The following is a 16,044-nucleotide window of genomic DNA, read 5'->3' as shown; positions in this document are numbered from 1 at the left end:
CTCAAAAGAAGACATTTATGCAGCCAACAGACACATTAAAAAATGCTCATCATCACTCACCATCAGAGAAATGCAAATCAAAACCACAATGAGGTACCATCTCACACCAGTTAGAACAGCGATCATTAAAAAGTCAGGAAACAACAGGTGCTGGAGAGGATGTGGAGAAATAGGAACACTTTTATGCTGTTGGTGGGACTGTAAACTAGTTCAACCATTGTGGAAGACAGTGTGGCGATTCCTCAAGGGTCTAGGACTAGAAATACCATTTGACCCTGTCATCCCATTACTGGGTATATACCCAAAGGATTATAAATCATGCTGCTATAAAGACACATGCACACGTATGTTTATTGTGGCACTATTCACAATAGCAAAGACTTGGAACCAACCCAAATGTCCATCAATGACAGATTGGATTAATAAAATGTGGCACATATACACCAAGGAATACTATGCAGCCATAAAAAAGGATGAGTTCATGTCCTTTGTGGGGACATGGATGCAGCTGGAAACCATCATTCTCAGCAAACTATCACAAGAACAGAAAACCAAACACCGCATTTTCTCACTCATAGGTGGGAATTGAACAATGAGAACACTTGGACACAGGAAGGGGAGCATCACACACCAGGGCCTGTTGTGGGGTGGGGGGCTGGGGGAGGGATAGCATTAGGAGATACACCTAATGTAAATGACGAGTTAATGGGTGCAGCAAACCAACATGGCATATATATACATATGTAACAAACCTGCACATTGTGCACATGCACCCTAGAACTTAAAGTATAATAAAAAAGAAAAAAAATAAGTTTTAAGTCCATAAAGCTAAACAAATGAGGAAAGATATTAGTGGGTGAAATGAATGAGAAATATCAGCAATTTCTGGAAGATGCAAGCAGATTGAAGAGCAGTTGCAGATGAGTGGGCCAAAGGAAATCAGAGATTAAAATCCACTCAGAATGTACAGTACCAAGAGTGGATCCCACTGAAAACTGTAAATTTGAGTGATAATGATGTGTCAATGTAGCTTCATCAAATGTAACAAATGCACCACTCTGGTGGGGATTTTGATAATGAGGGAAGCTGTGCATGTGTGTGGGCAGGGATATATAGGAAATCTCTGCACCTTCTCTCAATTTTGCTGTGGACCTAAAACCTCTCTTTCAAAAGTCTTTTAAAAAGCATTCAGAGGAACATAAAGATACATGAGGAGCAGAGTTGCTCTCAGGTCACCAAGGAGAGACTCAATACATGGCAAAAATTGCGGTGAGGTATTTGGTTAATAGGAAGAATATTTTAAATTCATATTATTTAAACAGGAAGATGATTTATGTTGGTTTAAATACAGGGTACTCATGTCCCTCTTGCCCATTATTCTTCATTCTCAGCCAAAGAATGCCTTTGGTTCATACTTGGAGTTAGTAATATTGAAAGACCTTCTCTGGAGAACTGAAAGTCCCCTCCCAAAGAAAAGTGAACTCCATATACCGCCATTTGTATGTCATCCTGAAAAGTAGTCAACTTCCCGTGTGGTTCATTTGAAAGTGAATTGTGCTAATCAAATCCCTCTAGCTCACTCAGATGTTCTAATGACTCTGACGTTGCCTCACTTATATCTAAGAATCAACACTTAATTTCAGAAAGCCTTCAGCATGAAAAAGAAAGCTCAATATAGACAAAAAGAAAAAAAGAAAACAGTGGAAACAGATATTGAAAGGAACAAAATAAAATTTAAAACAATTCTAATTAATACCTTGGAGAGATATCAGAAGACAACATGTGCATAAAACAAGAGTTGGATATTATTTAAAAAGTCAAACATCAAATAAGAGCTTTTAGTAGTAAAAACAAATATATAATAGCTTCTCAATTTTTAATTAGAAAATAAAAAATTTTAGAAGATTAAAGCTCAGGAAATATCTTCCCAAAATAAAACAAAAACTAAACCCACAGACAAACAAGAAATGGAAAGTAGGAAATAAAATATAACTAACAAAGAATCCATCTAGGCGATCCAATACCTAATTGAACAGGATTCAGGAAAATGAAACAGGGCAAAACAACAAACCAAAACTAAAAAATGGGGAGGAAATTTTCAATGAAATAATACAAGAAAATTAAAAGAAACGTCTTTGTATTAAAAAGGAACACTGAATACACAGTACAAGGAGAAACCCACATTAAAATATGTAATTATATTTTAAAGTATTACGGATGATAAGTATAACCTATAAATTTCTAGAGAGAAGGAAACATTTACGCAAAGTAAAAGAATCAGAATGGCGGCCAGGCGCGGTGGCTCATGCCTTTAATCCCAGCACTTTGGGAGGCCAAGGCGGGCAGATAAAGGTCAGGAGTTCGAGACCAGTCTGGCCAATATGATGAAACCCCATCTCTACTAAATGATAGTGGGCGCCTGTAGTCCCAGCTACTCGGGAGGCTGAGGCAGGAGAATTGCCTGAACCCGGGAGGCAGGGGTTGCAGGCAGCCAAGATCACACTACTCCAGCCTGGGTGACAGAGCAAGACTCTGTCTCAAAAAAACCGAATTAGAATGGCACCAGACTTCTTAATAGCAACACTGAGTTTCAGAGAATAACAGAGCAATGCCTTCAAAATTCTAAAAGATACTTTCAACTTCTCTGTTGCCCACTGCGTATATTACATGAAAGAGTAGAATAAAGACATTTTCAGACACGCAAGGCTCAGATAATTAACTTCTCTGGCACCTTTTCCTGCAAACCTATTGGAAGAGAAAAACATGGGATCTGGAAGTGCTGGCCTGACCTAGGAGAGCTATAAACCAAAGTTATGGGATCTCAGCCTTGCAATAGGCGTATTAACCCAAACTGTTCACGCTAGATGGAGAGGGCATAAAGCAGTAGGAACCAGGTCTTCATGAAAAAAGAGGGCTTGATAGAATATTTGATGAAAGGCAGTTAGAGGAAAAATTAGATGCAGATAACAAAGCTTATGGGATATTTACAAGGAATTAAGTGCATAGATATAGCCAATTGGACAATCAAGAAAGAAACTCTGGGGGCTTGAGGAGTAGTGATAAAAGGAAATAAAATCATATAATATGATCTGACTATGAAGTAAACATGAATATATTCATATAATATAAACACTAATTACTGATTAAATGAAAAACAGTGATATGAATATAGAAAGAGTTGGAGTGTGAGAAAATAAGGATTTTATACCGATATCTATTATAACAGGAAGTTAAGAGATAATGTTTAAAGTTATAAATCATTACATACTTGTATTTATAGTATCAGAGAAAATCAGTTAATAGTGTCTGCGTCTGGAGGGTTTTAGCCTTGGGAGAGGTGAAGCAGTGGTTGCTGACTTTCATCTATACTTTATACACTATTTGATTTTTAAAAAAATGTATATATTACTTTGATAATAATAAAAAATCAAATTAAGAAAATATGCTTAGATCAAAATCTTTAATCTTTATATATCTATTGAATACTTCTTTTCTGCCTAAACACGCTCACTCCTAAGCAAAAAGAAGAAAGCCAGAGGCATCATATTACCTGACTTCAAGCAATACTATAAGGCTACAGTAATCAAAATAGCATGGTACTGGTATAAACACAAACACATAGACTGATGGAACAGAATAGAAAACTTAGAAATAGAATCACGCACCTACAACCATTCAATCTTTGACAAAGCCGGCAAAAACCAGCAATGAGGAAAGCCCTCCCTATTCAATAAATGGTGCTGGGACAACCGGCTAACCAGATGCAGAAGAATGAAACTAGATCCTTACCTTTTACCATATACAAAAATTGACTGAAGATGAATTGAAGATTTAAATATAAGACCTCAAGCATAGAAATCCCAGAAGAAAACTTAAGAAATACCCTTCTTGAAACTGGCCCTGGCAAGAAATTTTTGGCTAAGTCCTCAAAAGCAGTTGTAACAAAAAACAGAAATTGACAAATGGGATCTAATTAAGCTAAAGAGCTTCTGCACAATAAAAGAAATAATCAACAGAGTAAACAGACAACCTACAGAATGAGATAAAATATTCACTAACTATGCATCTGGCAAAGGTCTAATATCCAGAATCTACAAGGAACATAAATAAAAAAGCAAAAACCAAATAATCCCATTAAAAAATGGGCAAAGGACATGAACAGACACTTTCCAAAGAAAGGCAAACAAGCAGCCAACAAACATAAAAAATGCTCATGATCACTAATCATCAGAGAAATACAAATCAAAACATAATGAGATACCAGTCAGAATGGCTATTATTAAAAAGTCAAAAAAACAACAGATGCTGGTGAGGTTGTGAAGAAAAGGGAACATTAATACATTGTTGGGAATGTAAAATAGTTCAGTCACTTTGGAAAGCAGTTTGGCGATTTCTCCAAGAACTTACTACAAAGTTCCATTGGACCCAGCAATCCTACTGCTGGGTATATTCCCAGAGGAAGGTAGATCATTGTAGCAAAAAGATACATGCATTTATATGTTCATCACCATGCTATTCACAATAGCAAAAAAGATGGACTCAACCTAGGTGCCTGTTAATGGTGGATTGAATAAGCAAAATGTGAACTATGCAGCTATAAAAAAGCATGAAATCATGTCTTTTGCAGAAACATGGATAGAGCTGGAGGCTATAATCCTAAACAAATTAACACAAAAGCAAAAACCCAAAATAGCTCATGTTCTCACTTACAAATGGGAGCTAAACATTGAGCAAACATGGACATAAACACGGGAATAGTGGACACTGTGAACTGCTGAGGGGAGGGAAGGAGGGGGCATGGGTTGAAAAACTACCTATTGAATACTGTGCTCACTACATGGTGCAATACACCTATGTAATAAACCTGCACACGTGTCTCCTGTATCTAAAATAAAATTTGAAATTAAAAAAATAAAAATAAATAAACTCTATGAGAGAATTGCATAAGTAATATCCAAATACTATGCCATTTTATACAAGAAATGTGAGCATCCATGGATTTTTGTATGGGGGAGTGGGAGGGACGCAGTGGAGAGTCCCACAACCAATACCCCATGGATACTGAGAGATGACTGTACTTTAAGAGATTCTAATGCAAACATATTTTGAAGTCTTCTCCTTTCATTCAACCCAACCTCTCCCCTTGGTCTCCATGACATTATCTTTTTCTAGATCTTTCTATACCCTAAATATATTTTGCAGTTCCTATTTATCTGCTGAATCCTGAGGTGGTGATAAGTCACCACTCCTCAATTCTCATTTTACATATTCTCCCTAGGTAATTCATTTTACACATTTTCCCTGGATGAATCTCAAATCTACATCTTGAGTGAAGATCCCTACCCTGAGCTACAGATTATTATTTTCAATTGCCTAAAGGGTATCTTCACTTTTGTCCTTGTATTGGTCCTTCTACCTCAAATACCCAGAATAAAAAATCATAATCTCCATCTATTCTTCTCCCTTCCTTTCCTAAGCAGAAATTTCAGAACCATTCTATCTCTTTTCTTGCTCAATAAATTCAATTGGTGGTCAAGTTCCTATGGATTCCATATTCAAATCAACATTTTAGTAAGTACCTTCCTTCTGTCCCCACTACACCATCCATGTAACAGACTTTTCATTGCTGCAGTCTAGCTCAGCTTGTTGGCCTAAGCTAGTTCTCTTTCTCTTGCAGTGCATCCATTACGAGATGTCTTTAGAAATAAAGATACGAACATTCGTTCAACTGCTTATAGTTGTATATAGTTCACAGAATACTGTATAGTTTCCATTACGAGACACCGAAAGTCTTTCAAAACTTGCCTGCTGCCTCTTTTATTACCCTACACTTAGTTACTTCTTTGGTGTGCTGTACTACTTGCTACTTCCAAACATGTAAAACACTTTCACATACCCGTATCTTTCTTCGTGCCTTTGGCCCCAAATCCTTTTTATTCCCTTTTTCTCAGGGCATCAATAGACTGGGATTCCAATCCCAGCTTTGCTTTTCATGAACTGTGTATTTTAATTAACATCTCATTCCATTTCCTACGCTGCCTGTAAAATTGCTTTCTCCCACAGTCATAATGAGCATTCAATGGAGAATACACTGAGTTTAGCATTGTTCCTGAAAACAACTGCTTGCCTTGAATATTTACTTATTTTGTAAATGTACATGCATATACTTTTAAGATTCATTCACATCATAAAATAAGCCCTGCAATCATTCACATCGGCTAGAATCATGTTCTACCATGTACTAGCTTCGGATTCTTGGCCAAATCACTTTACCTCTCTGAGTTCCCATTTCTTTATTTTATAAATCATGTCTATTACGAGAATTCACTTAGATAATGAATGTGAAGCCGGAGTTCCATAAATGGCAACTATTGTGATTATTAATGTGCCTTCTGCCATATATTTTACTAGGACTTGATTTTCTTTTTCTTGTCTTCTTTTTTTGAGACGAAGTCTCACTCTTGTTGCCCAGGCTGGAGTGCAGTGGTGGGATCTCGGCTCACTGCAATCTCCACCTTATGGGTTCAAGTGATTCTCCTGCCTCAGCCTCCCAGGTAGCTGGGATTACAGGCGCCCGCCACCTTGCCCGGCTAATTTTTGAACTTTTAGTAGAGGCGGGGTTTTGCCATGTTGGCCAGGTTGGTCTCAAACACCTGACCTCAGGTGATACACCCGCCTCAGCCTCCCAAAGTGCTGGCATTACAGGCGTGAGCCACTGTACCTGGCCAGGACTCGATTTTCAAGCTCCTTGAGAACAAGGGCTGTTACATTTGTCTTTGTGTCCCCAGCTTTGTGCCTGATAAATAGCTTTTTATATATTCATAAACATCAGACAGAAATTAATGCCTATTTTATAATTTGTCATCAAATTTTCCACTGAATTTTCTTCTGTGTGGCTTAATATGAAAACTAAAAATTATTTAATACATTCATATTTAGTAGAATCATGACTAACACTATCTCCCTTTTTCCATTTTGTGTTTTATTACTATTATTTTTTAAAAATGCATCACTAATTAAAGGTTAAATTGCCCAAGTCTTGGAAATTGAAGGATATAATAGGAAATCTTTTCTTTTTCAATTTTTAGTTTTTGTGGGTACATAGTAGGTATATACATTTTTGGGTTACATGAGATATTTTGATACAGGCTTGCAATGTGTAATAATTACATCAGAGTAAGAAGGGGTATCCATCACCTCAAGCATTTATCCTTTGTGTTAGAAACAATCCAAATCTTTTAGTTATTTTAGTTATACTCTTTTTGTTATTTTTAAATGTATAATTAAATTTTTGACTGTAGTTACCTTTTTGTACCAGCAAATACTGGGTCTTAATCATTCATTCCAACTATATTTTGTACCCTTTAGCCATCCCCACTTCCCCTCAATCCTCCCTTACCCTTCCCAGCTTCTGGTAACCATCCTTCTACTCCCTATCTGCTTGAGTTCATTTGTTGTAATTTTTAGCTTCCACAAATAAGTGAGAATATGTGATGTTTGTATTTCACTTAACATAATGACTTCTAGTTCCATCCATGTTGTTGCAAATGACTGGATCTCATTCTTCTTTTTTAATGGCTAAATAATACTCCGTTGTGTATACGTATCCCATTTTCTTTATCCATTCACCTGGATAAATGGAAACTTAGGTTGCTTCCAAATATTGGCTATTGTGAATATTACTGCAATAAATTGTCAATATAGTGATTTCTTTTTGGTGAGTATATACCTAGGATCAGGAATGCTGGATTGTATGGTAGCTCTATTTTTTTTTTTTTTTTGAGGAAATGTTTTATATTTTAAAACAAAGGGCTGAAATTGGGATACTTTCCTCAATCAGACAAAATAGCAATACTTCATAAGTAAAAAGCTGAAAGCTAAATGAGACTGTTTCCAAAATACTCACTAAAGGTGTAGCAGACTAGGGAAAATCCTCCTTTATTTCTTATTGCCCTAAATATCAAGAAAAGCACTAAAGGATAGAAGCCACACCACACCAGGGGTTGTGAGTGGGTGTGGGGAGAGCCCAGGGAGGCAAGAGGTTTAAAATAATTCCTTGCCTTGGTGATGCTGGAGAGAGAAAGAGCGTGTGTAGGGGGTCGGGTGGCGGGTGGGGGTCACCTGTATGTATCTGTCTGTGACAATGTGTAGGGGTTCAACTTCTCTCTGTTCTTGCTTCTTCAAGCCTAGAATTAAATTCTTCATGGGGATGGGAGAGAGTCACTTTTTAATACTGGGACCAATTTAATGTTGTAAACATAGAAACCATGACGCAAATAGGAAAAAGTTGAAAGAAATTAGATTTAATTGTTAATTAGGTTCCATTGAGTAAGAACACTGTAACGGAAAGTCCTTGACATCGGAAAATGCTTAGTTCCTAGAACACAGCAGACCTTTAATAATTCCTGAATTTGTAATCACTCAACTAGATTGAGATTTATCTGCAGTCATCCATGGAAAAGGAGAAAAAGTTTCATGCTTAAACAATTACTATAGAAACAGCGTAGCAGGGAATAGGTTTTAATATATTTAAACAACAAGTACCAATAACTATTATGCTAAAATATTATTTTAAAATTTCTAATAGTTAATACAGGATAAAGTCTTAAACTTTTAAAATACTTTTGAAGTATATTAAAAAACTAAACAGTTAACAAAAAGCTAAACATTTAAATTTTTAGTGTTGGGAAGTTTTCCAGAGGGTAATTAATCCAGTATATCCAGTAAGATATTCCAGTTTAACCAGCTCTCATTGCTCAACCACATGCACACATTATAATTTTTTCATAAAACATAACAGTAGTCTGGCATAGAAGCATACTGACACTCACTGTCTTTGGTATACTGTACCTGTGTTTTCCTTCAATAGGACGTCTGCTCTGCAGCTCTACAGTGGAAAGAGGGTGACTTAGAAGCAGAATACTTAAGTGCAAGTTCAAGTTTGATCCTCAAATTATCCTATGACCCTGAGCAAGCCACTGTATTTCTGTTGTCTTATCAGCAAATAAGAAAATGCCCACCTTAACATCCTCATGAGGTGCTTGTGAGGATTAAATAGAATACAGCATGGGCAAGGCCTTTTGGAAAAACACAAAAATGCAACATCTATCTAAAGCATACTAAAATGTTCAGTAAGAGAGCTAAGCCTCTCTTGGACCACAGGCTGCCTGACTGCTTCTCCAGAGACAAATAAAATGAACAGTTTCTTATATTTTCTTCCAGAAGCATTCCAAATATGTGGGTGTGCTTTTACTCAAACAGGCATGCTGGATAAGCACTGTAATGGGTCTCGTTACTGCCTTCACTTAGTCACATATCCTAGAGCTCCATCCTCATTGGCACACAGAGTTATGCCTCTTTCTTTTGTAAAATCAGCTTCATGGTATTCTATTCCAGGGTTCTGCTAAATCTTTAAGCAGTCCCCACTCATGGATATTTTAGAATTCTTAAGAGTCTTTTGATGGCCGGGTGCAGTGGCTCATGCCTGTAACAACAGCACTTTGGGAGGCCAAGATGGGTGGATCACTTGAGGTCAGGAGTTTGAGACCAGCCTGGCCAATATGGTGGAACCCCCATCTCTACTAAAAATCAAAAATTAACCGTGCATGGTGGCAGGCGGCTGTAATCCCAGCTACTTGGGAGGCTGAGGCAGGAGAATTACTTGAACCCAGGAGACGGAGGCTGCAGTGAACTGAGATTGTGCCACTACGCTCCAGCCTGGGTGACAGAGTAAGACTCCGTCTCAGAAAAGAAAAGAAAAAAAAAAAAGGCCTTTTGCTTCCACAAATTGTGATGCCATCACTATCTCTCTGTATAAGTCTAGTCTTTTGTAGCACTGATTTTTTTGAACACCAAGAAAACTAAAACAATGTTATTCTTTCCTTTGCTGAATTCTGTATAAGGCTGGCATATCTTAGACTCTAGGGGCACAGAGTTTTAATGTTAAATGTATGCTTTTAATAAGATCATTTCTATTAGATCAAAGAACTGCAACAAGACCTTGAAGACAGTGTTGTACTTTCACATGCAAGAATAAAAAATCAAAAAGCAAAGTATCCCTCAGTCTTCACCATTTTTAAAAAACAGTAACAACAGACACCTGCAGAGGGTTCTCTAGTTCATTAGGCATTTCACAAACATTATCTTTTTAGTGTCCCCCATTTAGTGCTTAATAGCATCACAAATTCATAAAATCTTAGAACTAGAAGGGACCTTAAAGTTTTGCTATTTTAATCACTTTTCCCGAATACAAATAATTGCTAAGACTATTCTTAATATCAAAAAGAGTGGATCAAAGAGAATATCAACAAGTTGGATCAAAGGGATAACACATTTACAACTAAGCTTACATAACAGGAAGTTATGGACAAAACAGCAATGTTGTCAGCAAGCAGGCAGAATAAATGGAGCCAATGGATCTGAACCCTGGACCAACCTGTAGGAGCTGGTGTGCTCGTAATCTAGAATCGCTTTTGTTGTTATCACACCACTTAGCGCATCAATCTGGAATGCTTCTTCTTGGTTGCCAGAGAGAATAGAATACTCAATCAGGCCATTCAAACCGCTGTCCAGGTCGGTAGCAAAAACCTGTGAGGAACCGACTGTTTCATTAGACAAGCTTTATTCTGCAGTATGGGTTCAGTCTGTTTTTCAGAGACATGCATTAAGAAAGAATCACAACTTGTCAAACATATTTTAAAATCAATGATTAAATGAAATACCAACAAACAACTGAAGCTTACATTTAACTTTATGATAAACTGAGTGACGGAGAAATTCTTCATCCAAAGAATTTCCAAATAGCTCTCAGTAGACATGGTACAAGTTTTTGAGGTATAATTTTGTGCAATGGTGTCCCTTCACCCAAGATGCAAATTTCAGGGAGAGAACGTCTGTGTGACCGAGAGAGGCGAGGCAGTTCACAACACCTTTGGCAGGGTAGGAGTGGGAGGCAGGTCAATATCTTGATGACAACCCCACCAGGACTGCGTCGACAGAGGGTCAGACCCTCAAAGGAAGTTTGTGGGGCTGTAACCAAAGGAGGGCATTGAGTAGTGTGGGGGCAAAACCCCAGAAGCAACCACCACAATTGGTATGGGCTCCAGAGCCTCCTCCATTTCTAATTTTCTGAACAGGACACAGCCGAATGGTAGTGCTAGCTTCCTGGGAACTCAATGATTGAAAAATGGAAAGAACAAAGTTCATTCTATCTGTCCCTGACTCGGCCTTCTACAAGTCTGCCATAGTTTGAAGCGCTGATGGGTCAGGCTCTCTCTCATTCAGTGTACCTGGGCTTTATATGGGTCTTTGCCTTCACTTATTTCACACTGAACAATTTAGCTCCATCCCAGCTAGCATGTGGGACAGAGAAGTGAAACGCTGCAGCGCCCCAGTGTGGGGATCCTCTTGTGACAAGGTGGCATCGGAGGCATCTGCCATCCCCACTGATCAGCCTCACTGGGCAGGGATGATAAAGACTGGAAAAGTGAATGTCCTCACTTTCTTCTGAAACATCTCAGTCATGGCTGAAACCAGGGTAAAGACACAGCACATCTGGAACAGGCTGGTGACTAGAGCAATCAGGCTGCTATAATACAAAATACATCTGCAGTCATAGCCTAGGGGATCCCAGATATCCTGGATGGGGTGTAGGGGTACAGAGCTAAAACTCCAAGGCAGCTGAGACTCTGTTGGTCTTGTTTTCACCAACAGCAGGGATATGTGCATCAGAAACTGGAATTGAAGTAAAAGAAAGGCTTTTTTTTTTTTTGAGACTGAGTTTTGCTCTTATTGCCCAGGCTGGGGTGCAGTGGCGCGATCTCAGCTCACTGCAACCTCTGCCTCCCAGGTTCAAGCAATTCTCCTGCCTCAGCCTCCCAAGTAGCTGGGACTACAGGTGCCCGCCACCACACCAGGCTAGTTTTTGTATTTTTAGTAGAGATGGCATTTCACCATGTTGGTCAGACTGGTCTCGAACTCCTGACCTCAGGTGATCCACCTGCCCCGGCTTCCCAAAGTGCTGGGATTACAGTTGTGAGCCACTGTGGGGTCTTTTTATATAATGAGCTCTTTAGTGCACAGTAAAGAGCTGTTGCAGGTTTTGTCCAGAAAATTCGCTAGCATGCCATGAAACGCCTTACTCCACGTAGCCCAAAGAAAAAGCGGTGTAATAAGCATGAAGTGCTGACCACAGCCATGACATTCCAGGGGCCAAAAGGAATGGCCATTGCTGTGGTTAACTTTGCCTGGAAGTTGGATTTACACTGATTTCCTTTGCAGTCATAGGAGGTTGGAGAGCTCCTAATGCCCAGCTTCATGACTGCAAAACTCCAAGGCAGCTGAGACTCTATTGGTCTTGTTTTCACCAACAGCAGGGATATGTGCACCAGAAACTGGAATTGAAGTAAAAGAAAGGCTTTTTTTTTTTTTTTTGAGACTGAGTTTTGATCTTATTGCCCAGGCTGGGGTGCAGTGTGAAGGGAAAGCTGAAACAAACACTTGTCCTGACGCAGGTGGAGAAAGTATCAAGGATGGGTGGGTTTTACAGCATGAACAAAACTGCCCTGTGAATGGATGCTTCTCCAGGACTTGGGACCTTTTCCTGAGATGGGGCTAGTCCTGAAAGCAGATCCATCCACATGCCTGTTCACCCTTGAAGATTCAGTGTAAATATCATTATTCTGTGAAATCTTACACTTTTCCTCCAGGAGGAGGCTGTGTCTCCTCTCTTCACTCATTACACTAAATGCATACTTCTATTGTATTAATAAATGCATATTTCTAGTGCTCAACAGTGCTCCCAGAGAAAGCAGATGTCAGTAACTGAGCACTGAATAAATAAAGAGGGAGAGACAGTGCAAGAATATCAGATTTTCTTTAACCTAAGGTTTCACCCCATCTATAAAATGTACATGACTTGGAAAGACTGTTGGACTACAGGGCTTAGAAATTTTGATGTGCATTGATTTGTAATAATTCTCTCTCTCTCTCGTTCTCTCTCTCTCTCACACACACACACACAAATATGTTTCTGTTACCTGTATGACATGAGCATTGTAGAATTCGCCTTCAGACACTGATGCTTGGTAAACACTTTGTTCAAAGCGTGGTGAATTATCATTCTCATCCTGTATCAAGACTGCTACTTTGCAATAGGCTCTATGCCCACTACTTTCAGCTAAAACGATGAGTTGTACCTCATTTCTGACTTCAAAATCAAGAAACTTGGGTTCTTTCACAGTGAGTTGTCCTATTTTTATTACCAAGGAGGGAAAAAAAAGAAAATGATGTTGTAGTTATTCTTTTATTTTTATTTTATTTATTTATTTTTGAGACAGTCTCTCACTGTCGCCCAGGCTGGAGTGCAGTGGCAAGATCGCGGCTCACTGCAAACTCCGCCTCCCGGGTTCAAGTGATTCTCCTGCCTCAGCCTCCCGAATAGTTGGAGTTACAGGCACCTGCCACCACGCCCAGCTAATTTTTTGTATTTCTAGTGGAAACAGGGTTTCACCATGTTGGCCAGTCTTGTCTCAAACTCCTGACCTTGTGCTTCACCCGCCTTGGCCTCTGAAAGTGCTGAGATTATAGGCGTGAGCCATAGCACCTGGCTGTAGTTATTCTTAAAATGACCCAAAGCATCTTTGCCTCATGTGCTCACAGCTCACCTGTCCCACAAAAGCCTCCGATTGGCAGGCCTCCTTTCCCCACCAACCAGGGTCATTGTGAAAAGATTTGGGATCTTGCAGATGTTTGCAGGTTCAAATATGTAGAGGGAAAGAAACCAGGAAATACCAAGACCTGGGAGCTATCTCTCTCCATATTTCCCCCCGGCCATGTCTGGTAAGTCTGTCTTGCAAATATATCTTCACTCCAGTCTCACTACTGCTGCCCTCCTTCAAGCCACCAGCACTTCCCACCTTGTCCCCTGCATTAGCCACAAAACTGGTCTCTTCCCAATCCAGTTTTCATTCTGAATTTAATAAAAAAAGACACTGTCGTTTTTCTGCATGAAACCCTTCCATGACCATAATCTGCATCTGCTCCTTGAATACTTATTAAAGAGTCATCATGCATACGGTTCCATCAGCCTGGAATGGCTCCCACAGCTATCCTTCCTCAGGGATTTTTCCACATCACCATCCCTGTACCATTAGCCTCCCAAAAGTCTCTTACAAAGCCTCTGCATTTTCTGGCAGCTGCATCATCACTTTGTTCACCTTCACCTGTCTTTGTCGTATTACTCCTCTTGTTTATAAGCTCCATACATCATCTCTTACGCACCATCATCTCTCCAATGTTTAGCTCAGGGTCTGGCCTCCCGAAGGCACACAGTAATACTTTTATGCCCTCATATAAAAGGCAGATCCAGGTGAGGGAAGCAGATTTTTGAGGGTGATGCCATGCTCTAGTTTCCCCCACCCCTGGCAAATTAAGAAACTTAGTCCTTTAACATAATTTCCATGTCTAGTTTTTACTGTTTTTTCCTCAACTTTACAACAAAATTTCTGACTCAATGTATTATTTTTATTTACTTGGCTTTCACTGTCAGCAAGTCCATCAGATAGACAGTTGCTGAATGAACACTAATTTGGAGTTAGAGAAACCTGAAACCAGGCATAAATCCCAGGCCTAGAAATTTAATTTAGGTCAATTACCTGGCTCCACCACCTCCTAACTTTGTGACCTGGATCAGTTATGCGGTTGACGTAAAGCTGAGTCTCCTTTTCTGTAAAATGGGATGTTAACAATGACTTCGCACAGTGGCTGTGAGGAGCAAGTGACATAATGCATATTTGGAATGTCTCTTTGTAGTAACAGGTAGAGTCCATGATGTACTACCCATGTTTGTCTAACCCTCATCATCACATATGGATTTAATATCTCTGTGAACTCTGAATTTAGAAAGAGAACATTTAACAGCCATAAACTACTAGAAGTTTGATCCTCTGGTAGAAGAATCTGTACTGTTTCCAGAACTATGGCCTGGGAGCTGCAGTTTTATTGCTCTATCTGAATCAGCTTCCCCAGATAACCTAGTCCAAGAAGCTTTAGGTCATCTGGTACCTACTTGAATTCTAGTGGGAGGCATATCCTGTTCCGATATTCTATCTTTGTTATTGGGTGCTTTTGGGGGAGATTTTGTAGTCTATATTCTGTTAGGAAAAAAACCACTATATTATATATTAACTCACTAATATAAAAATATAAAATATAAAATTTCGTATACTCAGTATCATTTTTTTGACATCAAATTTAGTTACCAGTTTAGTACTAGAACCAAATTACTTCACAAACCACAGTCTGTCGTGACCAACACCCCTGGCAGAAAATTTAGAGTAGCTCTAACTTTGGGCAGCTGGAGAATAATTAAGATGCCTTTGATATGCTGATGATGAAACTAGGTGGGCTTCAGAAACCTCCCTGAAACAAAGGCTGATTCCCACACTCCAAAATGTTACTGGAGCCCGAGTCTGAGGTGGGTCCACAGCTCTCACCCAGATCTCTCGTCTCCACCAAACAGAGCACTTGCCTAGCTATCATGTTCTGTTACTGTTCGTAAAGGAAAAATGGAATAGAAATGCAACACTAAATTGCCCATGTCACTGAGGAGAAAGTGTGCCAATTATCGTGCAGATCAAAGTAGGTTTTTAATAAAAGGCTTGTGTTTAGGCTTTGATAATTGGAATTTTGCACTTGGAATGAGTCGACGGTTCTAATGCTTTCCTTGCATGGTTTTTATTTTTGGGGTAATAACTGGCATATGCTGTGAAAGTCATGCAAGTAGAAAAGACAATAACCAGTCTGTGGGATGATTCAAGGCTGGCTCACCTACTAGATCCACATTTTTCCTTGGATAATACATGTGTAGTTTTCACAAAGGCATCAAGCATGTACTGTCATCAGTGAGATGAAAGTACTACTGGGCTCTGTCTAATGGTATAAGCGGAAACTAACACCTTCCTTAGAGTAAGAAGCCTCACAAATGCTAAATTCATGTCCTTGCTTATATGTTGATGTGCCACTTATGTAATAACTTGAGAAAAA

The 16,044-nt window shown here is 39.1% G+C and overlaps 1 protein-coding gene across 1 annotated transcript in view; it reads right to left on the bottom strand.

Moving 5' to 3' along the window:
- DCHS2 (dachsous cadherin-related 2) overlaps window positions 1-16,044 on the bottom strand; it is a 269,651-nt gene that overhangs the window by 16,386 nt on the left and 237,221 nt on the right. Inside the window, exons 15-16 of the mRNA XM_050791988.1 lie at window positions 13,038-13,249; window positions 10,436-10,587 (exon numbers count right to left, since the gene is read on the bottom strand). Of these exons, the coding sequence (XP_050647945.1) occupies window positions 10,436-10,587; window positions 13,038-13,249 (364 nt within the window). The remainder of the gene's footprint in view (window positions 1-10,435; window positions 10,588-13,037; window positions 13,250-16,044) is intronic.

This window comes from Macaca thibetana, chromosome 5 (assembly GCF_024542745.1).
Source record: "Macaca thibetana thibetana isolate TM-01 chromosome 5, ASM2454274v1, whole genome shotgun sequence".
NCBI classification, from domain to species: domain Eukaryota; kingdom Metazoa; phylum Chordata; class Mammalia; order Primates; family Cercopithecidae; genus Macaca; species Macaca thibetana.
The sequence above is the reverse complement of the archived record's forward strand: the minus strand, read 5'-3'. Positions and strand labels throughout refer to the sequence as shown.